This window comes from Podarcis bocagei (assembly GCF_964188305.1).
Source record: "Podarcis bocagei genome assembly, chromosome: 1".
Classification (NCBI taxonomy): Eukaryota; Metazoa; Chordata; class Lepidosauria; order Squamata; family Lacertidae; genus Podarcis; species Podarcis bocagei.
In genome coordinates, this window is record NC_138125.1 from 136,841,505 (window position 1) to 136,864,241 (window position 22,737).

Here is a 22,737-nt window from a genome sequence, read left to right on the forward strand (position 1 = left end):
TCCAGGACCAGGATATCCTGGCCTCAGTTGCCCATGTTCTACTGACCCCCCCATATAGATTACTACAATGCACTCCACACGGGGCTACCCTTGAACAGTCTGGAGGCTGCAGCTCACACAGAATGCAGCTGCTAGATTGGTAAATGGGACAGCCTGGTAGAACCAAGGGTCACAAGCCCAGAAAGCTCTGTGCTGCCTGTCAGTGAGCTACCAAGCCCAAATCAAGGTGTGAGTACCAGCATGCAAAGCCCTACATGGCTTAGGATCCCAGAGCCTAAAGGAGCAACCCGGGTCCTGTTGGAGATCCCACTTCTGGCCGCTTAGTGTTTACCATGGCAGGGTCTTCTCAGTGGTGGTTCCCTGTTTGCAGAATGCCCTCCAGCATGAGGTATGCCTGACTTTCAGGAGAAAAGTACCAAATTTCAATAGAGCCTTCAGATTGCATGGAGGGTTTTACTTGCCTTCCAGCAACCACAAGTTAAGGCCTTCCTTGTGCAAACCTTTCCCCTGCAACATAGCAAGATCAGGGCCAGATGTGCACAGGCCAAGGCTTGCGTGTGTGTCAATCTCCACAAAACATGTATTGAATCTTCTCTGGTAAGAAAATTATGTTCAGCTTGGGGTAAGTAGATCAAATGATAAGAAGGGACTCGAACTCCAGGCAATGTAAGCTCCAAAATGCTGGCCAATGCTGGCAGACGTCAAGGACCACGAGTTCCTTAGGCCATGTGGTCAGCTGTAGCCTCCCCACTACCTTGGATGTGGGCTGGCTCTCAGTGGCAGTTGGGAGGACCCAACCCCAGAATGTCTGTTCCCTGGGATATGCATGTGTAGTCTATGCAACTAGCACACACTATTCAATTGTTGTGCCACCAACGCACTCCAGCAGGTTGGCCATGAGGGGGGATGAGGCACTAGGGTTCCCCACCCATACCCTAAAGAACAATTTAAGCTTATCTTTAAGGTAAGAGAAAAATAAGGCATCAACACTGATTACGTTATGTGTTAATTTACCTCAATTACTCTAAAGGTTACACTCTTCTGCTTCCACTGCAAATACTGCAAGTATAAGAGTGAAACAGCAGGGATACACGCAGCCACCATAATGTTTGGCATGCATGTACAGAAAGTTAAATAAATGTTAATGCCCAGTAAAGGGCACAGAATCATGGGTTTTTGTGTCTAAAGTGTCCATTCTGAGCAGCAAATGCGAGTCAACCACAGCACAGACCCAGAGTCTGCCACTCATCACTTCTCCTGGGCCAACTCCTTTCTGTCCGGCATGTAGAAGTGCAAGAAGCAAGAGGGCGGCAAACCATCCAGAGAAGCCTTCCGTGTTTCCCCTTCAATTCTCCCTCCTCACCAGCTTCCCAAGAGTTTAGAAAAATAAGCAGAGAGATTGGCAGTCCACGCCTGCAATGTTGGTACCAGACCCAAACTCAGGAAGAGGGTGCTTCTCCATGTCCATTTGCCATCCTGCCAGCCAGGCCCCTCTCCCCATTTCTTAATGCCTCCGTCAAGCGCTTGCCAGCCAGTGGGTGGGCAGGATGCAGGCGAGAAAAGCGCCCCAGGGTCCAGATGGGGAAGACGTTTCGGTAGGAGGTATAGCTGATCGCACAGGTCTTGTTGAATCCTCCGGAAATGTTCTCCTGCAAGGCAAAGGAACACAGAAATTCCATCTCATCCATCCTCTCATCTTTCCAACACAGTAAGAAGCACGGAAAGATGAGCGACCTATAAGGGCATCAGCACCTGCAAAGCGGCCTTGAGCTGCACAAACCTCCTCATACATGGAGGTACCATATGACAGGTGTGACCTGCTTTGACTATCCATGGCGAAAAGGTAGCTGATACTTTTTGAAATGTTTACATTTTAAAAATAAATAAATGACACCTTGACTGCCCTGAGCATGAGCTGGACCAAAGGCTCCGATTCCAATATGCAGGCATTCCAGGATAAACCAGACAATGCACAGTGATCTTGATAGTCTGGCTTGCGCCAGCTTTCCTACTTCCACTGTTCCTGATCCATGCTTAAACATTTAAAACTTCAGGCGGCTTAATGGGCACTTTGAGAACCAGCCCTTCCAAGAAGTAGCAATAGTCAGGGCTGCTTTTTTCATGAGCTGCTGAATAGTCAAGAGGGAACCCCTCCCAGCCAAGGAAAGGCTGTGTTTGACTGGGATTGGTACAAACAGGAGCTAAAACGTGGGTGGTGGGAGTCATACTGGAACAAGGAACACAAAAGAGACTCCTGTGCTTGAAGGAAAATCTGCAACAAGGGTGGAAGAGGAATTCTGAGAAGCTAAGAAGAAAGGTGTGCTTGTAGGTGTATTAGTGTGAGAGAGAATGTATGCAAATAGCCCTTCCATTATATGGAATTCCATTGTGCCCTTCCATTATATGGAATGCACTCGAGGCACACTTCACCTGAGGCCAGTCTCCATTAGGCAGCTGTTTGTCAATCAAAACTTTGATCCCTCTTTCCAGGACTCTAACGTCTGGATACCTGCAAAGCAAGAAGAGTTGTTCTGACCCAGGTTCTCTGCTCAAGTAGGTTTAGAGAAGAAAAGCTAAAGCTCAGGTAATTCACAAATATCGGAAAGATTCTTGCAAGTGATGTAATATCCTAGGCAGGAAGATCAAATGCCACCAGGTTAGCATGGCCTCAGTCAGAGACTTGTTAACTGTTCCCACAAAGAAAGCGAGCAGCTAAAGGGACGGCCTCAAGGACTGGATGCAGCAACTGAGCATTTCTGTTCCCTGCAAGGCAGAGGAGCATGGCTAACAAGGAGAGATGCGCAGTGACAGCAGGCTATGCTCAGGCAGAAATATTTGACAGACAAGGTAGCTGTGATCTTTTCATTGCAGCTGCCAAAAGTTGAATTTCTGCACAAAGGCGTTCCAGGAGAAAGGGAGGCCTGCATTTTCCCAAGGGACTTCTTGTGTGCAGGCTGCGGCACAGACCCAGGAAGCTGCTGTTTGGGCATGCTTGGTGGTAGCCTCTACTAGCCAATGGGGGTCCCCCAAAGATGCAATTCAAGACTGGTGGCTGTTTCTATCTGCCCTCATCCCCGTGCAGAGGCCAAGGGTCACTTCCAAGCACAAACTTTTACCTAACAGCCATGAGCCCCAGAAGAGCCCAGCAAGTGTTGTGTATTTGGGATGTGGTGCTCTGGATGTATCTGCGCTGCTCACAAGACTCAAAGTCCTCTCCCCATCCACCGTCCTCCATCTGCTTGGAGACCAAGAACTCACAAGCGCGGGTCACCTCCCCACAGGCCACTCTGGAAGAGAAAGGGCAGGAGAACGGGAACTCACAGAGCGGCTCCATGTCCTCAGCGGAGGAACATATGGTGGTTAGCAAGGACAAGGCAAGGAATTTTATCACGCCAGGCAGAGACAAACGAAAAGGAGACAGGATATCAAGGGAAAGCACAGGCTCAATGCTCCCCAGAGTGCATGTGCACCCATAGACACAGCACCCATCAGCTGGCTGAGAGCTACAAGATGAATCTGGAAATGTCAAGGGAGAAACATCTGCAGGAGGCCCGCCTGATGCCTGATGGGATGGTCTTTCTGCATTCTGATGGGGCCAGGATAATATATACAGGGGAAGAAACTTATGGAGAGAAGAGCGGATGTCACCACTGCAAACCAGTGCTGACCAGGAGGCCTGTCCTCAGCTGCTGAAAACACTGTAAGCTGTGGGTGAGGACAATGGGTCTGTCTGGCCCAGTAGTGCCGGTCTCTCCAGTCCCTCCCCTGCGCAGGTGAGCCTGAGAGAGTGGCCACCTTTGCTGACTCGGCTCTTCAGGTGAGGCTGGCTCCCAGCTGAATCCCAGAGTGGTTTGCCTCTAGGCTCAGTGTAGGGAGATGGTGCCCTCCTTCTCCCCAACCCATAGAGGGCAATAAGACAGCACGATTCTTCATGCTGAATGAAAGGCCACTCACTGCCAGCAAGCTCTTCTGATCAGAGGAGCTTCCATTATAAAACCTGGTGAAGGTCTTCACTCACCCATCCTGGTAGGTGTGTTGCATACAAGCAAAGGCTTCCAGAGCAAACCACGTGCCATAGGTGATGCACACCCCCCAGCACCTAGGAGGGAGAAGTCGGTCAGCAAACAGAACCGAGCCGGGAGGAGAGCCAGTTCCTTCCTCCTTGCTGTGCCAAACAATCCCAAATCAAGGGAATGATCCTGAAGTTTACTTGCAGAAGCAAAACCAACAATATACAGTGGTGCCCCGCAAGACGAATGCCTCGCAAGACGAAAAACTCGCTACACGAAAGGGTTTTCCGTTTTTGCGTTGCTTCGCTAGACGAATTTCCCTATGGGCTCGCTTCGCAAGACGAAAACGTCTTGCGCTTTTTTTTAAAGCCGCTTGAAGAGGCGCAGTTGCGACGGACCGTGCTTCGCAAGACGAAAAACATCGCAAGACGAAAAGACTCGCGGAACGAATTCTTTTCGTCTTGCGAGGCACCACTGTAAATTATTTTCCTTATCTTTCAAATATCTATTCAGCCAACATGATTCAATGTATATGTCTGGAACATATACATTCAGCTTGGCTGCTGCCACAGCAACACAAATGTTGTAACCATTTTTAACACGTGAGATATATTGGAGGAAATTAAAGCTGGTTTCTTTGACGTAACTAATTTCTGCTTCATTTCATGTTTCTGGCATCAGATACCAGTCTAGTATTTCAGCCATTACTTTGGATATGGAATAAAAACAAATGCTGCCGAAGCTGTTGGCCATGATTCCTCTGATAAACGCCACCAGCTCCTCTGCAAGGGCTTCCACCCACACATAAAAAAGCTTCCCCCCCAACCCCTCACACACCTCCCAAAATTGGCTAGGGTGGGACACAGGGGATGGGGGAGAGATTGTTCCATCTGGCAAGCTGCTATAAATTCCACCTCCTCTCTCTAAAAAAATGTCTTCATAGCATTTATACAATTCATCTACTTTAAATGTTTATTCTAAAAACTCTGCAGCTTCCCTTCGCTTATTGCACCAACAGCACAATTCTGTATTTGTCTAAAGAGAGCCAAGTTCAGTGGCGCTTACTCCTAGGTGAGTATGGACCTGCAACTTCAGAATATTGGCTGACCCTAGATATTCCCCCAGCCCCTCTCTCCCTACACCTGGTGACTTAGTTCTATCACTGCCAGCCCCCCAACCCATTGCCCCTGAGGACGATGGCATGCTCTTTCTTGACTGGGAGGGAGGGGAGGAGATCAGCTCCAGTCAGAGTGGCAAATGGCCAGGAATTATGGAAGTTCAACAGCAGCTGGAGGCTTACAGATTCCCCAGCCATCTTCCATACAATATTCTAGAACAAATTTTAAATTCTTGTAATACGTCAAGCTTATGTATTACATTTGTACAATTACTTTTTAAATAAAGGCATGAACATTTTCTTTTCTAACTTTGATGGTTTAAGACTTAATAAAAGATAAATGATAATGCTGAGCATTTATATAGCACTGGGCAGTTTCAAGGTGTTTCATATGGACAAGATATGAATATTAACTCTTTGAGTGACTGTGACAAAGCAGGAGGGCGGGCTGCCTAAGGCTATCCAGTGGGAGCATGACTGAAACAGGATTTGAACCCGGGACTTGTAGGGTCAGATGCCACACTGGTCTCTCAGACAAATTAAACTGCTAATAAAAAGGTGCTATTGGCTTCTCTACTAGAACCAACCAAAGGTCTCAAACTGGTGCTCAAAAGTGGGATTTTTTACCTCAGATTCTTAAAATTGCCCCAAGGCAGGCATTTTGCTATTTATTTTAAATACCCTGCCAAGCAGCTGGAAAGCCCAACCAATTATTGAAGCGGCCCTTGGCTTTATGAGGACACTCACCCTTCCCAGGAACCATCAGCTCTCTGAAGTTTCTGACAGTAGCGGAGGCCCCGTTGCAGCGTCTCTCTGAGCAAAAAGGAAAGAGTGGGAAACCCTTTCAACCCTGTGAATACCCACGATTCCCAGCACCACTCTCTCTAGCCCAGACTGGAAGGAATAAAAATGCTATTCACTCCCACCCCACAGAAGGGTCAGGTGCCCAATAACAGGAGGGAATTTGTTTTCCCATGTCAACTCTGAAACGAAGGTTTCACATCCTGTTTTTCCATTGCTCCGCTCCTTTCCTTCCCTCCTCTTACCTGATCTCCTCTGCCCTGTGTTCAGGGAAGCGCTCTTGGAAATGCTTCAGCCCCTGCATGACTGCCGAGGTGCATTCTACATAAGTGTAGTCCACCATGATATCCCCTGCAAACCACAAAAGAATACAAGTTTGCTGATGCAGCGAAAGGCCATGACAAACCCACAGCACCAGAACCAATAAAACAATACAGATCATAGATCCGTAATAGGAGCCGGCTTCCAGCGTGGCAGTCAGAATGCAACCTTCCTTCATTCCTTGTGACTTTTAAAAGCCTTAGTCGTATCACCACTTAAACCTACTCTGACCTTCATTCCTGTGTTGCTGTAATGTTCTTGGATTAAAGCCAAAGAATGCAGTCAAGGTTGGCAATTTCAGATTTCTCCCAGAGTCTATTTTGATTAATAGATTGAAATGCAGCAGAAATATCATTAAAGGCTATATATTGAAAATCAGTAAGACAGATTCTAGAGAGAGATGTGAGATTCCTGTGTGGCATGCCTCTGTTTCTTGAAACTTAAAATAATTTGTCTTTTCCTTTCGGGTACAGTTGTTGTCAACTTTTTAATATCAGAGTTTGATTGAAGATTAAGAGGGGCCGGGGGGCCACTAGGGGCGCATTGGAAGATGGCCGACAATAACATCTCTCCGACCCACATGACGTAATTAAGTGGCTGTGATGGGAGTATGCAGCCTCCCTGCCCCCCCCAAGGGAATGGGGGGGACTGCCCTTGCCTGCTGTGCCCATATACCACCCCCGAACTCGAGGGGGTGGGGGCACTAGGCAGAAAGCCCTTGTGCGGACTTCGGCTCTCCTGGACGCTGTCTCCGATTCGCGCCACTAGCTGCAGCAACTTCAAAAGAAACAATTAGGATGAAGCAAATGCACATATTTCAAGGAAGAATGGGGAGTAAAGGCTGCTAATTGAAGGGATCTCTGAGAAAGAAGACGGGTTGGATAAACGGGAATATATCATGAGAAGACACACCAAGGCTCGGTATGTCGGCAACGGGACTGGATGGGGGGGGACACTTTCCTTTCTTTCTTCTATGTGATTAACCAATAATCCCCCCCACAAGTCAGAAATGCCGCTTAAATGACCTAAGCAGGATGATTTAAGACTGTGTGGAGATAATTTTTAACAAAAAGCATGTTTTAAGGAGATCGTGGAAAGTACAAGAGCTTTGGGATGACGCAGTAAAAAACAGCGTTGCCATTTTGGCAAGTTCTGTCGAAAGATTTATGTCTGGGAGGAGGAATGCATCTGTTTTCATACTGCGGGCGAACCTCATCAGAGGACTAAAGAAGGCGACATATTTGTGAAGATTAATGATGGAAAGAGTGCTTTTATTTATGGAACTGATGATATATGGAAACCATCTCGATATGGTTATTGGACAAACAGAAAAACTCACACAGGATTACAATTTGTGTTTACCTGCTTAAGGAGATTATCAGAAGAGATCACAAAGAAAAATGAAAAATATATGAAAATAACAAGATGAGATGTGGGAACAGCAAGATAGGACTGGATAGAATTGTGAATATTATTTGGACAGATTTGTGGACATTAATGCAGCAGCAAGAAGATGATTGGAATCCCCTTCGGAACTTGAAATATGGGTACCCCAACAAAAATTTAAAATTTGGCCTTGTAATTCGGAATTTATGTGATGTGATTTGATTGGTCGGTAAATAAAAATCATTTTTTTAAAAAAAGATTAAGAGGGGCCAGCAGGAGCCAAATCACATTGCCGGGGCAGGCAGGGTGGGTGGGTGTGGAATGGCTTCAGTTCTTCTACTGAGACAACGATGCCCCATTCCCCATGCTTGCCCAAGAGGACTTCCACTGACACACAAACCTCTTACTAACTATGCTAGCATGGATGCAAAGCAAGTCCCTTCTCTTACCAAACACCTCAGAAGGGTTCAGGAGCTCCAGCAGCCAGCCGCCACGCTTCGTTTCATACGTGGAAAAGCCACCGTCCGCATTTTGCATGTTCAGCAACTGAAGTCAGACACAGAGGAAGAGAGAGAGAGCGTCTGGACAAGGGCATGGCAAAGATGGAGCTCAGCGGAGTGGCCCCACAGCCTTAAGCAGTGGCCCAGCGGAAATCAGAAATACTCCCACAAGCTCCACGCTTCACCCAGAAATCCCCACCTCCGGCTTATGACCACCAACTAGCCGAAGGCAACATCGTCTGGGAGGCAGATTGGACTCTGACCCAGGGGCTGCTTCTGCTTCCAAGCCACTCACCACATTCACAGCATCAAAGAGACGGTTCGGTGGGATTTGCTCCTTTATAAAAGAGCAATTGTTCTGCAGAAGGATCACTGACTTCAGCCCCTCCGCAGTGCAGTCAGCTACAATCCAGCCACAGTCCCGCGTGCTGAAAGGAAATCCACCCTGGAGAGCATTAGACAATTGAGAGCATTAGGCAATGCAGAGCAGAGGATTCTTGCAGGACCGCATATATTGCCAATAACACTGCTGCCCAGCTGGCCTTTCTTCCAGCATTTGAGTACAGAAAAACTTACTCTTTTAGATACCGTATTTTTTTGTCCCATAGGATGCACCTGGTTTTTTGGGGGAAAATAAAGGGGGGGGGAATTCCCTTTATTTCCCCCCCCCCCAACCAGGTCAGGGAAACCAAACCAGGTCGAGGAACAGCTGGATGGCGGCGCTGCGCCTCCCCGCTGTCCCCCGAGCTTGTGGGGCTGGCCGATATCTGTCCGGCGCACGGGGCGCTCTGCTTCAGGGCGCCCTGCGTGCCGGTCGGCAGGCTGCTATCCACAGCCTAGACAGCCCTGCGGGAAGATTTAGGTTAAAGAGTGAGGAAAACAATCCTAACTTCATGAGCAACTTTCTCCTGGAAAAAATTCAGAGAAAGATTTTTGGACAGATATCTTCCCAAGTTAACTTAGCATCTGCTTTCAGAAAGGGAGCTCTTTTTGTGATTATACCTTGGTCATCTGACGGTAGTACTTCTCATAATCAGGTGGATTATCTGGAATCTGGAGGAGATACAAGCTACACTCAGACAAAGAAGGCAAGTGCAATTGACATAAAAGGAACACTATTTTAAGAGCTACGCTATTAAAAATGCTAGACGCAAGGGAGAAAGTGATATAAAAAGTATGAAATACAAGCACAAGCCACAGCGGTCTTTGTAATTTCAAGTTTGGGCCTGAAGGTGTTATAGACATAAAAACATTTTTGTATGGGTATAGATATTTGCAACTATAAACAAACACACACAATTCAGCAATTCAATGCCAGCAAATTTTGACCTCAACAAGGAATCCTTCTTGATGTTGCAGTGCCTTGAGAACTACAGAGAAGAAATCAAGAAATTCTCTGCATAGAGAAAAGGAATAAAGTCCTCCAGATGTAGTTGTTAAATTTGGTTCACCTGGTGGAACACTTCCCCCCAAGACGTGAGTTTGGAGAGACCGAAATTCACATTCTTGCATAAACGCTGGACTCCTAACTCCTCACGTTTTGGAGTTTTTATTGGCATAAACTCAGAAGATACGCTATTTTTGGCTTACAACAAAGGGACACATTCCCGGGAGCAAAGCATAGGTGGGTATGGCTGTGGGTGTGGTTCTTGGACAGAAGAACTATGAGGCACACTGCAAAATCAAAACCTACATATTTTTAGAATGTGGGCAGTATTACAGCAGAACTGGATCATGGATACGTATATGCCTGGTTCTTACCTGGCTGATTCTTAAAAACTCATGCGCACGTAGCAGGCAGGAGTTAAATTCAGGCCTTTTATGGGCACCTGCCTTTAAAAAAAAGAAAAAGGTGTTTCATTTGACATAATGTGATTTTTACATCGCAAAGCATTGGAAGACTCAAGATCTACCCACTCTGGAAGAATGGCAGATGAAGGTGATAGACTATATGGGACTGGCTGAAATGACCGGCAGAATCCGCGACCAGGGGAAAGAGACGGCGGAGGAAGATTGGAAGAAATTCAAAATTTATCTTAAGAAATATTGTAAAATTAATGAATGCTAAAATGTTGAGGTTTTAGGGGAAAAAAGGGGATTACAGCTGTAAAAGATTAAGTAAAAGAATAAAATAAGGGGAAAATTTGATAAAACCAAGGGTTAGGACTTGCTGAAACAAATTTGGAAATTGGGATGTAGAAGGGGGAGGTATGGGGAAGTCGGTGAAGTAAGGTTTAAGAAAAAAGGTTACGAAACTATACATGTTTGTTTGTATGCTTGTTTGTTTGTGTTGTGTATTGTTTGTGTTTATAAAAACTGTGAAAAACCAATAAAAAATTCTATTAAAAAAAACAATGTGATTTTTAAAAACTGAATCCAGGAGCAGTAATCAATCTTAATAATATTTTGTTAAGATTAATTTCATTAAAATTTGATGAATTAAGGCTACAATCTTATCCTATACTTACCTGGGGGGGCCAGGCCCACAAATCTCACTAGAATTCAGGGCCAAGCAGTAACTGAGTTGTGATATTTGCGTGAGTGTAGTTAACGTAAGCAGTGACTTTTGGGACTGCAGGGATGGGACCGGAAGGGAATTTAACTCTTTCCCTCCCACAGTCTTGGCAAAAATGACCTCTCAGAACTGTCATCTGCATTTGAAGGAAACTCCCATGAGCACAAGGAATATGCTTTCCTTGAAATGTAAATGGAAGCTTCCGATAAATCACTATATCAGAACTGGGGCAGGGAAAAAGTTGAACTCCCCGGCTCACCCCCAAAGTCCTAAAGCTGCTCAGACTTCCTTGTGGTTCCTATGTACAAAACAAAACTGTCTTCGTGCTATTATGTGCTGAGGAATACCCTTTGAGTAACATTAATTAAACATCCTAGGCTATTTAAAACTTTGCTGCTTTGCATTCCCTTGCAATAGCAATCAAAAGACATTCTTAACAGAAATTTACTGGCTGTCTGCCTGACTGCATCTCTACTAGTCACATGTCACCATTTGTAATACTTTTCTGTGTTGTGTGAACTAGATATGCTCTATATCCCAGACTGTTTCTTCAGTCATTTGATTTAGAAATTCTCCCCAAAATTACAGAGGAACAGCCATGTTTCCCCCTATTAAGTCCTAGGTCAAAACAAAGAAAAATAATTACCTCCAGGAAAGCTTGGATAGCAAATGCCGTGTCCCAAAGCTGTGACCCATTAGTGCCCTGAAAGAGAAGGAAGGTGCAGTAAGAAACACTCACCTCCTGCCTGACTTGTCTCCCTTGCAGCCAACAGAAGGTGCTCAGCTGTTCCCCAGAAGCAATTTCCCCTACTATTGGCAATGGGTTAAAAAGGAAAAGCCTATTGTCACCAAGGAAGTCCTTATTACAACCTTCCCCACTCGTATACCAAGTGCTAGCCATCAAAAGAGCTGGGAGGGGGGAACTCCGTAGTGACCAACAAAACATTTGTAATCTACTTTACGTAATATTTTGTGTTTTAGTTAATATTATTTAAATTCTCATTAACGTTAAACTATTCGTAAACTGGTTTGATCATCCCTGCAAAATTAAGAAGTATACAGCAAGTAGTTTATATGCTTTCTTTTTATTGTATTTTAGAGGATGCAACCAATGTAACCGTTTTACAAACTCAATAATTTATCTATAACTTGGATAAATGTTTTCTTTCAACCTATGCATTTTAAAAATCCACCTGCGGCAATATGCCCAAAGAACTAATGTTTCATGGGCAAGTGCCACCCAGGGACAAAGTGAAGTTGGCTAGTGGGATTTTCACGTGGGATCTCAGCCACTGTTGCTTCAAAATGGATTTTAATGTTATGTAGTTCGTCTGATGTGTGTTTTTATTTTCATTTCAATTTTACTACATTGAATTGCATTGTGGTTTTAATTTGTTGTAAGCCGTCCTGAGTGGCACATGAGCACCAGAAGAGCAGGGCAGATTTTTTTAAATATAAAAATAAACTAAAAGCAACTGGACAATAGTTATTGCAGTGCTCAAAAACTCCTCTAGCGAGGGGACATAAATCACCTACTGGGCTGAGTCATTCAATAATACCCTCTTGCTAGATGCCTCAAGCCAAAAAGGGCAAGTGGTCAGCTGCACCCCTCCAAAAACTGTGTTCGTCTCCTTTGGCTGCAACAGCTGAAAATCACCCCCCAAAACCCAAAACTAAATGGTGCTCTGGATCCATCCACGAGCTAAACTGTTGCAACTGTGATATCTGAACGAGGTGGATTGGGGGGCTTTTATGCCTAAAGTATTAAGTAAACATGTCGCAGGAGTCCTCTGGTGGCTCTTATACTAAATCATTTGGGCCAGAATGGAGGAGGTCTCAAAATGCTTCATGAGACGACCTTCTGAGGATGTAACTGTGGAGGAGAAGCTCTGTTTTCACTCCTCAACCACTGACACCAAGTGGTTCTCAACTTGCATTAAGTTGGATTCATGGCAAGCTTTCTGCCACCTGTGTCCTAGACGTCTCCCAAACTGTTTTGTTGCTCCAAGTTTATAATGCATTTCCCCCCACATTTCTGAAACCAGAGGGTGGCTGTGGGGTGCAGGAGAAAGGGCAATTTGGAGCAGGAATATGTCAGCTAACCCTGCGGCTTCTCTGACCCTGAAGCCACTCTGGAAGCAGCTTTTCCAGTTTGAACAGGGTGACTGATGCAATGTCGCCCTCAGTGAGACAGAGAAAAAATAAATCCCTTTCATCCATTCCAGGGATTATTACCTGCATCTTCAAGCCATCCAGTCCCAGCCTGCAAGGAGACAGAAAACACTCAGTGTTGCAGACTGGCTAAACAGAGTCCTGCACCTCAACTATGTTTCCTGTACCCTGGGTGAACAAATGGGCAAAGGGTGTGCAAGCTGAATTATCTTCACACCAGCACTAATGAGCTCCTCATAAACTTTGCCCTAAGGGAGTCCCCACTTGACAGGGGCTGAAGAGAACTCAGGTTCAAATCCCTGTTCAGCTCTTAAGCCAACAGGGAGGCCTTGGGCAAGTTGCCGACGCTCAACCTCTGCTTTTGAGCTTAATATGCCGTCCAAATGGTGAACGGCAACACCAACACGAGGCAATCCTGCTCTCATCAGGGGAGTTCAGCAGCTACTTTCCAAGTGTCCTCCAGTCTCTCCTGATGAACCGTCAGTACTCAGGAGTCCGTAAGAGCATTATGCACAAGCAGCTGTAAGGATGTAGAAGTCTGAGTTCCAACAAAGCCTTACCAGAGGTAGTCGGGGATTCTGGAAACGTGTTCTTGGAAGGCAGCAGACTTGTCTCCCTCCACATTCCAGCACACAAGCATGTTAATCGTTTTAGATATCTAAATGGGCAGAGAAAGGCAAAGTCATTTCTCCTAAGAACGATAGAGCAAACAGCCCCTAATATTTGTGCCTCTTTATAAACTCAGCTCCTACATCAATCCTCATAAGGATGCGGTCAAAAAGAAGACTCATCAACAGTAGCTGCCTCCAGCATTAACTGCAGCTGGGACAAGAATGCTGAGCTCTGCCCCAACCGCCCTCCCCTGCCTGGAACAGAGGTGGGGGTGGAGCCGAAACGCTTCTCCCCACTGCAGAACGGCTGAAGGGGGGCAGGGGAGACCGGGGCTATTTCTGAGCTCTGCTGCTACTCGTGGCTCCTTTTCTACTGGGAGATGCCAAAGGTGGAACCCAGGACCTTCTGCTTGCAAAACATGTGCCCTGCCGCTGAGATTTCCACTCAGCTCTATGGAAGGAACCTTCCAGGTGTGTACAGCTTTGAGCCTGGGCTCATCAACAACCATTTGCTTTCCACTGAAGAGCAGGAGGCACACATCTTCCATCCGGGATGGTTGTGCTCCACCAAGTGGGTAGCATCAGGAGGGATGGACATGGGGGGGGGGAGGTTGGGGGTGCCTGACCAGCCAGTCAGGGCAGCCAAATCAACCCTGGTGATCAATGGGGTGACAAATTTTGCAGCCATCTGCCTGTGCTCATTAGGTACTGTGCTACCAAGAACAGCTGCACTGAACAAACATTTTGGAATCTGCAAATCAAGTTCCATTCCAGAGCTATTCAGCTGTAAGTGCCACTCCAAGTGACCTACAGGGCCAATGCTGATGGATTTGGTGAATCGGTCATCAGCTTTAATGTGGTCGTACAGCTGCTCAATTGCTCGTTGTCTCAGAGCTGTGCTGTGGAATCTCTCGTAGGTGTTCATAATTGCTGGAATGGAAGCAGAGAGAAAGAGGTTTCATATTTATCTGCTGAATATGAGCACTGAAGAGTAATACGGGCAGGAATTGAGCCACATACACTTAGCAAATCCCTAACTTAGGTTTCCATGGCAGTTCAGAGCTAATCAAACTTCCTTTGTGAATTATCAATCCTGTCACTGGAAAATGGCAAAGCCACATTTGCAAACAATCCCTGTGCACATGAGAAGCATGTTCACTCTTTTCCTTCATGTCCCTGTAGCAGCACAAACTGCGCTGAAGTAGTGGAATCACCCAGAATCAGCTGCTGTGGCATTACTGTGTCTCTGGAGTCCGGATTCAGCCGATAGCCAAGCAAGGGTTGAGGGATGAGAACACAGAGACTAGGGGGCTGAAATATATATGCTATATGCTCTGAACAGACAAGTCCTGTTCAACATGTGTGGAGCACTTGCAGCAACCCTGCAAAGTGAGTGGGCCTGTCAGGTAAACAAAGCAAACCACTTCTGTCTACTGTTGGATGAAATCTCTGAATCACAACAAAGCAATGGCTTGTGAAATCAGCAGGTGATACACCAGTAAATGGAGTTGTACAAAAGGAGAATAATGTCAAGTAGGCTGCTAATCCAAGTTCTGATTATCCCTGCAGCACTGAGCAATGAAGCCAGCCACGGCCAGCAAGATTAAAAAGGAAAAGGCAGGCTGAAGAAAAGCTTTGAGGGCTCCCTTGACCAAGAGAGGCAGAGAACTCTCTGCAGAAGACTCACACAAGCATTGCCCTGACCAGGCCAAGCCCACCCCGTGCCAGGCCTATGCAGCTTTTATATCTGAAGGAAATGCATCGGATGCCAGGAAATGTGCCGTTGCCAGAGAGGCATTTAGGCCAACTACGTACAGTGCATGCATACAGGTGAGGCCTCTTCACAGGGGCAGAACCCTCCTCTACAGAGTTTTCCATTGCATTTATCCACTATGTGCCAGAAAGCAAAAGCAAAAAAGCATCAAGGAGAGCAGGCAGGCAACCTTACATTTCCCGAGTGAAGGAAGACCTGCTAACATGGTGGGATTTACTTCCAGGTATACACGGGCAGCCCTGATCCGCACATTACACTATCCTCTAAGGGTGTATGCACTACCGCCCAATTCTCCACTTGGGGCAATACAGCGATGCCTCTCTGTGAACCATCGCTTTTCCTTCTTCTGACCAGCAGTAATCATCTCAGCTAGTGAACAGCACAAGAGGCCTGGGGACGGCAAACAGGTCTGCAAACAAGCATGACTACCTTCCAAGCCCAGAGGTCACACTCTTCTCACCATAGATGATGGAGAGCAGCCAACTGTGTGGCGTGTACACATCACCCGCAGCAACGTTGTTCCTCTGTGCCGGCCAGTCAATGAGGGAATAGTCCTGGGTGTAGAGCTCCTGGGTGCAAAGAAGGGTCACACAACACCAAGCAGAATTGGCAAGAGAAGAGAAAGCTGGAAACAGGCTGCCTAGGCTCCTTCTCAGCCTCGGACCTGCTATAAGACCAGGCGGAGCGTCTTCTCTGACCACAGAATTTCATTCTGTTTATGCCACCTAAGCAAATGCTTAAATTATGTATCTGCTGTATGTTCCGCCTCCCAATCCATCACACACTTTTGGACCAAGTACCTTGACTTCTGTATGACCTTAAAGAGATATAAAGTCTTAAAGAAGTCAATATAATTTGTAAGCCACGCTTTCGCCGGGGTTTCAGGAGAACATCTGTGGTGCCTCCAGAGGAATCACATCAAAAACGCTTTTCTAAAGCATTTCACAGTGTCCAGATCAAGGAAGTAATAGTCCCACTCTATTCTGCCTTGGTCAGGCCACACCTGGAGTCCTGTGTTCAATTCTGGGCCCCACAATTTAAGGAGGATGTTGACAAGCTGGAGCGAGTGCAGGGGAGGGCAACCAAGATGATCAAGGGTCTGGAAACTAAGCCTTACAAGGAGCACTTGAAGGAGCTGGGTATGTTTAGCCTGGAAAAGAGAAGAGTGAGAGGAGATATGATAGCCATCTTCAAATACCTAAAGGGCAGTCACATGGAAGATAAAGCAAGCTTGTTTCTCCTGCTCTGGAGGACTCAAACCAATGGCTTCAAGTTACAAGAAAGGAGATTCCGACTAAACAGCAGGAAAAACTTTCTGACAGCAAGAGCTGTTGGACAGTGAACGGTCTCCCTCAGGTGGATTCTTCTTCTTTGGAGGTTTTTAAGCAGAAGTTGGAAGGCCATCTGTCATGGATGCTTGAGCTGAGATTCCTGCATTGCAGGGGGCTGGACTAGATGACCCACAGGGTCCCTTCCAACTCTACAATTTTATGGTTCTATGAGAGAGAGAGAAACAGACAGACGGAGGAAGGAAAAAAGGCCCTTTTGAACTACCTCCCGGAGGCTCAGAACCAGCTCATCTTCTTCCGCAGTGAGTCGCGTAGCATAGCAGTAGGCCATGGGCAGGTAAACTTGACGGCAGTGACACCAAAGAGTGGAAGGATGGGCTGGCATCCAGCGAGGAAACAGCCTATCAGAAATCAAAAGGGAAGCCTGCGGTAAAGGATGGGCAGAACTCTAGAAATGGCAGCCAGTAGCTGGTAGCCATGTATCTGTGGCCCTAAGGAGATTCCCACGGAGCATCCATCCCACAGCAAGCTACCCAGAACGCAGCAGGGCTCCAGAGCAGACTCAGGACTAAACTGGCTGAGTGCTGAGCCCATGGCCCACCTGAATGGGACCAGAAGGAGCTCACACGCCGCCCTGGTTGGCTTAGCCCCAAGGAGGTGCGACAAGCTTTCACTTCTGATTTCCATCAAACACAGCTTGCTCTGCTGCCTGGACCTGACAAACTCTAATAAATTTTAATTATTGAAACAGGCTAACTGCAAGCCAAAATTCATCAAGCTGGTTTGTTTAAACAAACCATACTTAACACTAACCAGAATTTAGGGTTCAGACAACATGATAAACTGGGGCTTGGGAAGCCGGTTTTTGGCTGAGGTCTGTGTTCACTCATGGGCAACCTTTCAGAGACTGCATGTCCATAATGAGCATGAGCAGGCATAAAAGTAGGCGTGGCAAGAGACAAAAGTGGGTGGAGCAATGGCTGTGAGTCTTGCCTTTGTACCGTAGCCTGCGTAAAGCTAAGGTTTCCTACCCAAAAAGGTTTCTTCCTGTGGCCAGTCTCTGGGGCCTCCTGAAACTTAGGTCTTTTTTAGCTCTTCAAATTGATATTCCCACTTACCAGGGAGTAAGCCACATTATTATGTATTAATTTTTTTACTGCCATATACCTGCAGGTCTCATTGAATTCAACAGCACTTTCTTCAGAGAAGACATGGTTAGGCTTGCACTGTAATACTCTAAAACTGCACGTACCACATCTCAGGGAAAAGTGTATTCATTCCTTCCCAGCTGTAGACATTCAAAACAGCCAGCCAAAATTTACCCCAGGAAGCGACTCCTGTAGCACCACCTGAAGAGCCAAATATACAAGAACTCATACAGATATTTATAAAGCCAGAGATCGCTGCAGTAAAATGGACTCTTCTGTAAGAAACAAATGCTTACTGTTTGACTTTTTTGTCTGCAAAAGGGATAGTATAAACAAAACACTCCCACTGGAGCCAAAGTCTGACCCCTGATTATTTCCTCATCCCTCCTCCTCTCAGCCTTCTCCAAAGAGTCCTCCTTACTGTGCCGCCAATCATGCTGCATCGGTGGTGAGATAAGACCCAAACAGGGAACTCTGGCCTCCTGTGCACAACAGCATGGAGCTCTATCACAGCATCCTCATGCCTAGTGCTTTAAGCAGATGCACTCAAGGCAGCCAATATATAACCGTGTATTGTATATTAAATTCAAAAGAGACTCCTGAAAGGAGACAGTCCATGGATGTGATAGGATGTTAGAAGAACTAGACGCTCACTCTAGGAATAAGGAGAGTTCCCTTTCCACAGGATAACAAGACTGAAAAACAAAGCCACCTTCATGTGAGGTGGCCTCCTGGTTAGTCACCTTTACTGTGGAGGTTGTTCCGAGCCCGCAACAGATCTGGGTCATCAGGACTGACCCCAAGGATTCGCATGGCTGTGTAGTTGAGAGCAGTACAAAATACCTTGGATACGTCCACAACATGCCTGCCAGACAAAAACATCAGAACTGTTAGGAATACGTGCCTTGGACCCAGCTACTCAGTCTGCCCTGATTGACTTCAGATAGATCAAGATTACTGCAATCTGGCTAAGGCAATTTGAGCAACAGAAAGAGCTTGATCCTCTTCCATGCAGAGAACAACCATCAAAAACAAATGGGAACATTATGTCATCTATTTTAAATGTAGACTGTAAAAATTTCATGTGGTGTTTCAATTCCCAGCAGGTCTGGTTCTGCTGCACAGGGTTTTGTTTACACACTAGACCAGTTTGGATGTAATACATAATCCATAGTTAAATTTTACAAGAATGAGCCTTGCCTCTTCCACTGTTTCCATGCTCTTCATGCAAACTGGCTAATCTAAGGGCCAAATGCACAAGGGTTTTTTTTTCCACTACTGCTGCACATGGGCTCTGCACATGACGCACCACCTAATCTGTAACTCTCCCACAACTTCTGTCTGTTTTTTCAGGGCCCTTTTGTTATGAGCATTTTTGTTACTCAATTATCTATGTGCTAATGTTTTTGGCGTGTTGTATCATCACTCTCACTGGGGACAGTCAACTTTATCACCCAACATTTACTTTAACCTTTGGCTGTGGGGGAGTCATTTTCTCCATTTTCCTTTCTAGTCCACCAGTTTCCAGTTTCTAGCACTGAGCAGTGGAGAAGGCAAACTCACTTTTTAGTCTCCACAACCTGGAACATAACATATTGTTCAACAAGGGCTGGGGAACTGGATCCAGCGGCTGGGTCAGACCCCTCCTACCCCGAACCCCTCATGGACCAAGCTTGGCAGGTGGGCAGTTTCTAAAGCACCAAATTTTATAGTTTACTCACAGGCCCCATCCTCCATCTGGGAGCTGAACTGAACGCAAGTACCTCACCATTTCCTTCTTGGTCTCTTCTGGCAGTGGGATCTTGGCAACGTAGCATGTGATTAAGAGCCCTGTTTTAGGGAGAGCAGTGTGTTACACCATCAGTCTTCAGAAGCACCAAAGATGCTGATTCTCTTAGTCATCAAAAAAGAACATTAATGTTTAGGAGGAGAGATAGACAGGATCACGTATGCTACAATCAAAGGTGCTGAGAGCAACGTCTTGACATAGGCAGGAAGCCGCCTGGTCCAGCCACAGGCTGCAGAGAAGGGGCAGCCCACCAGCCTCACACCCAGGCGGATACACCTGCGTGAGATCCAAGATTGTAGGGATGGGTGCGCACAGTGGGGAAGGACCTGGCTTGCACACAGAAGCTCCCTCATTCAGTCCCTGGCATCTCCAGGCAGAGCTGAGGAAAGCGCCTCCCTGACATCCCAGAGAGTGGCTGCCAGTCAACGTAGACAATACCTCACAAAATCCTGATCATGAATTTACACAGCTCTGTCGTGAAACAAGCAAGGTTCTTTGCCTCCTTAAATGTTCCAGCAACATGATTCCATAAGATGAGGCACATGTTATTTTAACCTCCCTTTACTTAAAAATTGACTTTCTTATCTAAGTTGGTTGCTGACAGATGCAACTAGGTGACCCTTGGGTCCCTTCTAATTCTATGACACTATGATTCCTTCTCCTGCACACATGCAGTACTTCTCCAGCTGACACTTCTCTCAACTGTGTCAACTCCACGGGTACCTTCAAGCGGGAGAAGCAAGGCCCAGCCACTACCTCTCCCTCTCAGGGATGTCGGGGGATTCGGTCGCACCCAAAGCATTCACTTTCGGACTTGTTACACATCACCCCTTGCTGGAACACTGCTTTTCTGGTTGGAGAAAAAGTCTGCTGTCATGGTAACTCTACCTGGCATCAGAAAGAGAGGCCCTCCGTAGTCCCCAGCCCAGTGGCCATCTTCTGCTTGCAGGCCTGAGTAAAACTTCATCCCATTCACTGCTGCTTCCTGTGCTGTACAGGCCTTTGGCAAGTCCGGGAAAAATTTGCTCTGCCAATTACAGTGAAGAAGAAAGAGGAAAGAGACACAGGTGAATTCTATAGCAGAAGCTTAGGTTCACAACAGACAGGGAAATAGAATGAATGAATGAATGTCTCCAGCGAGCACCTTGTAGGGCAGGTGACCAATTCCACAAGTTGTGGGGCACTCAGTTCCTCTCTTCTTCCTAGGAGAAGGGAGAGGGCAAGGGAGGAACAACAAGGCAAGGAAAAGCAGGAGACTGGGCTGGCAAAACAGGCAAACAGAAAGGGAATCAAAGACTCTGGCATCTATCAGGAAGGACCACAGGGCCTCCTCTCAGTATGTTCCCAGGCTTCCTTAGGGTGGCATACCCCTCCACACACCGGGAATCTGAGGGCTGAATACCTGCCTCTGGAGCCAAATTTTATTTGGACCAACCAGTTTTCAGGAGGGTATCACAAGAGAGGCTGAAGGTACAGCCAGAAGGTGTGGGCAAGGGAGAAAGGGCCATAAATGCAGCATAGGGGCTGCCGCCAGATCAATTCAGCTTTTTTGCAACGTATTTTTTCCAACAAGAATAAACAAGCTAGTAAAGAACCTCCCAATACATGAAGACTAAAAGCAACAAGCCAGTCCTGCTTACTTTCTCTGGAGCAGAGATATGGGCAATTCTCACATCCCAGTTGGCACTGGAAAAACACAGACTTCTATGACCACTTTGTAACTTTTAGGAAATTAAACTGCAGCCTCAGATGAGTTGGGATTCCCTGGAATCTCATCAGGAATTCCTCAACAAGAAACTCATAACCTCTCCTGCAAGGCACCCTCTTCTGCCACTCCTGCTCTTTGCCTTCAACACGCTGATGCCAGGAAGCACCGCCAAAGCTTTAGGACCCATTTTCTGGGCACATGGGGCACTAGGGAAGCCCCACATGAACATTGCCTGTACCCTAGGATATGCCTTCAAACACTCAAACTCAGGAGAAAAGGGAGAAACCTGCCAAGAGGAAGGCACGTTTAGCAAACCCTCGCTGTGATCAACTCCCTCCTGGAAACCTATGTCGCCACTGTGGAAGGATGTGGGGATCCAGAATTGGCCTCCACAGTCACTTACGGGCTCACTGTTAAGACCGTGTTCATGGAAGACACTCTTACTCGGCTGTGAGCGATCGCCAAAGAATAAGCACTACAGGATTTCTTCAAGTCAATGTGCATTCAGACAAAATGAAGTTTGAAAATCAAACTTCCAACGGAACTATCCCCAGAGAACCAAGTGGTCCTACCACAGAACCTGGTAGCAAGCGAGGGGTCGCCTCAGCCTCCTACCTACCGTGCTGAGCCCTAGCGAGTGAGCTTCCAGCGCCGTTTGCTCCCGACCACCATCCTCGCCATCCGCCAGGAATCGCCACTGCTGCCGCCCTTCTTCGTTGCTCAAGCGCCAGCGGGTCAAGTCCGTGGCCGGCTCTGTCTTATAGGGACCGCCTCTTCTTCTCCGCAGACATCTAGCAGGGGAGATACAGGGAACAGGTGAATTCCAGAGGAGAGCCGAACCTTAGGAATAGTTCAGATTAAAAATAACGGAGCACTAGGATGTTTTTTTGGTTCAGAAAAAAAAGTGTCCCCAGAGGACTTCCATCTTCAAACTACAGTGCAGTGGTACCTCAGGTTAAGAACCTGATTCGTTCCGGAGGTCCGTTCTTAACCTGAAACTGTTCTTAACCTGAGGTACCACTTTAGCTAACAGGGCCTCCCGCTGCTGCCGCACGATTTCTGTTCTCATCCTGAGGTAAAGTTCTTAACCCGAGGTACTATTTCTGGGTTAGCGGAGTCTGTAACCTGAAGCGTCTGTAACCCGAGGTACCACTGTAAAGGGTTGCAGGTCAGCATCAGGACTGGGCTCAGGCAAATTTGAGGCAGCGTAAGAACTTTTCTGAGCTTGCAGGGAGTTAAAGGTTCTCCTGTGGGAAGGGTTTCAAGCCTGCTCCTTTTTGTCGCTCCCTTTTCTCAACTGAGCTCAAGTGATGCTACTTTTGCAACCCCGGGGCGACCGCGAGCGCAGCGCCAGAAGCGACGCTGGTGCGGAAAAGCAGCACAGCGCGCCCCGGAAAATAAAGCACAATTGCCCCCCCCCCCCCAGCCTTGAAGCCCTCCCGGGGCAGCCTCGGCTCCTCCGCGCCATACTCACGCCCCCTCCATCTTGCCACTACGCCGCCCGAGCCCGCACTCCGGCGCCGCATCTTTCGCCGGGGAGCTGGAGCCGGGGAGCCTCGCCCCGCGGCATGCCGGGAAGGGAAGTCCAGGCGGGCG

At 47.0% G+C, this 22,737-nt stretch overlaps 1 protein-coding gene across 2 annotated transcripts; it reads right to left on the minus strand.

The window, feature by feature from the left end:
- Positions 1-993: 993 nt before the first annotated feature.
- Positions 994-22,737, minus strand: LOC308570812 (lanosterol synthase-like). 2 transcript variants are annotated; one of them, XM_081165745.1, is made up of 22 exons: positions 22,616-22,737; positions 21,761-21,932; positions 20,322-20,460; positions 19,366-19,474; positions 18,388-18,509; positions 17,749-17,845; positions 16,762-16,897; positions 15,668-15,776; positions 14,245-14,363; positions 13,383-13,480; positions 12,886-12,913; positions 11,297-11,353; positions 9,897-9,968; positions 9,138-9,188; positions 8,431-8,580; positions 8,085-8,181; positions 6,174-6,279; positions 5,875-5,940; positions 4,019-4,099; positions 3,117-3,287; positions 2,431-2,509; positions 994-1,649 (listed from the first exon to the last, which is right to left on the minus strand). In XM_081165745.1, exons 1-22 carry the CDS (start codon positions 22,624-22,626, stop codon positions 1,440-1,442), a joined length of 2,280 nt encoding a protein of 759 aa, XP_081021871.1. In that variant the 5' UTR covers positions 22,627-22,737; the 3' UTR covers positions 994-1,439. The 2 variants fall into 2 exon arrangements, with proteins under 2 accessions (XP_081021871.1, XP_081021872.1); XM_081165746.1 differs by lacking the exon at positions 3,117-3,287.

Coding starts and splice junctions, on each gene's coding strand:
- LOC308570812 (XM_081165745.1), bottom strand. Junction 17,846..18,387: donor GAACAACCTCCACAGTAAAG/GTGACTAACCAG, acceptor TTGGCTCTTCAG/GTGGTGCTACAGGAGTCGCT. Junction 15,777..16,761: donor TGGTTCTGAGCCTCCGGGAG/GTAGTTCAAAAG, acceptor CTTTGCACCCAG/GAGCTCTACACCCAGGACTA.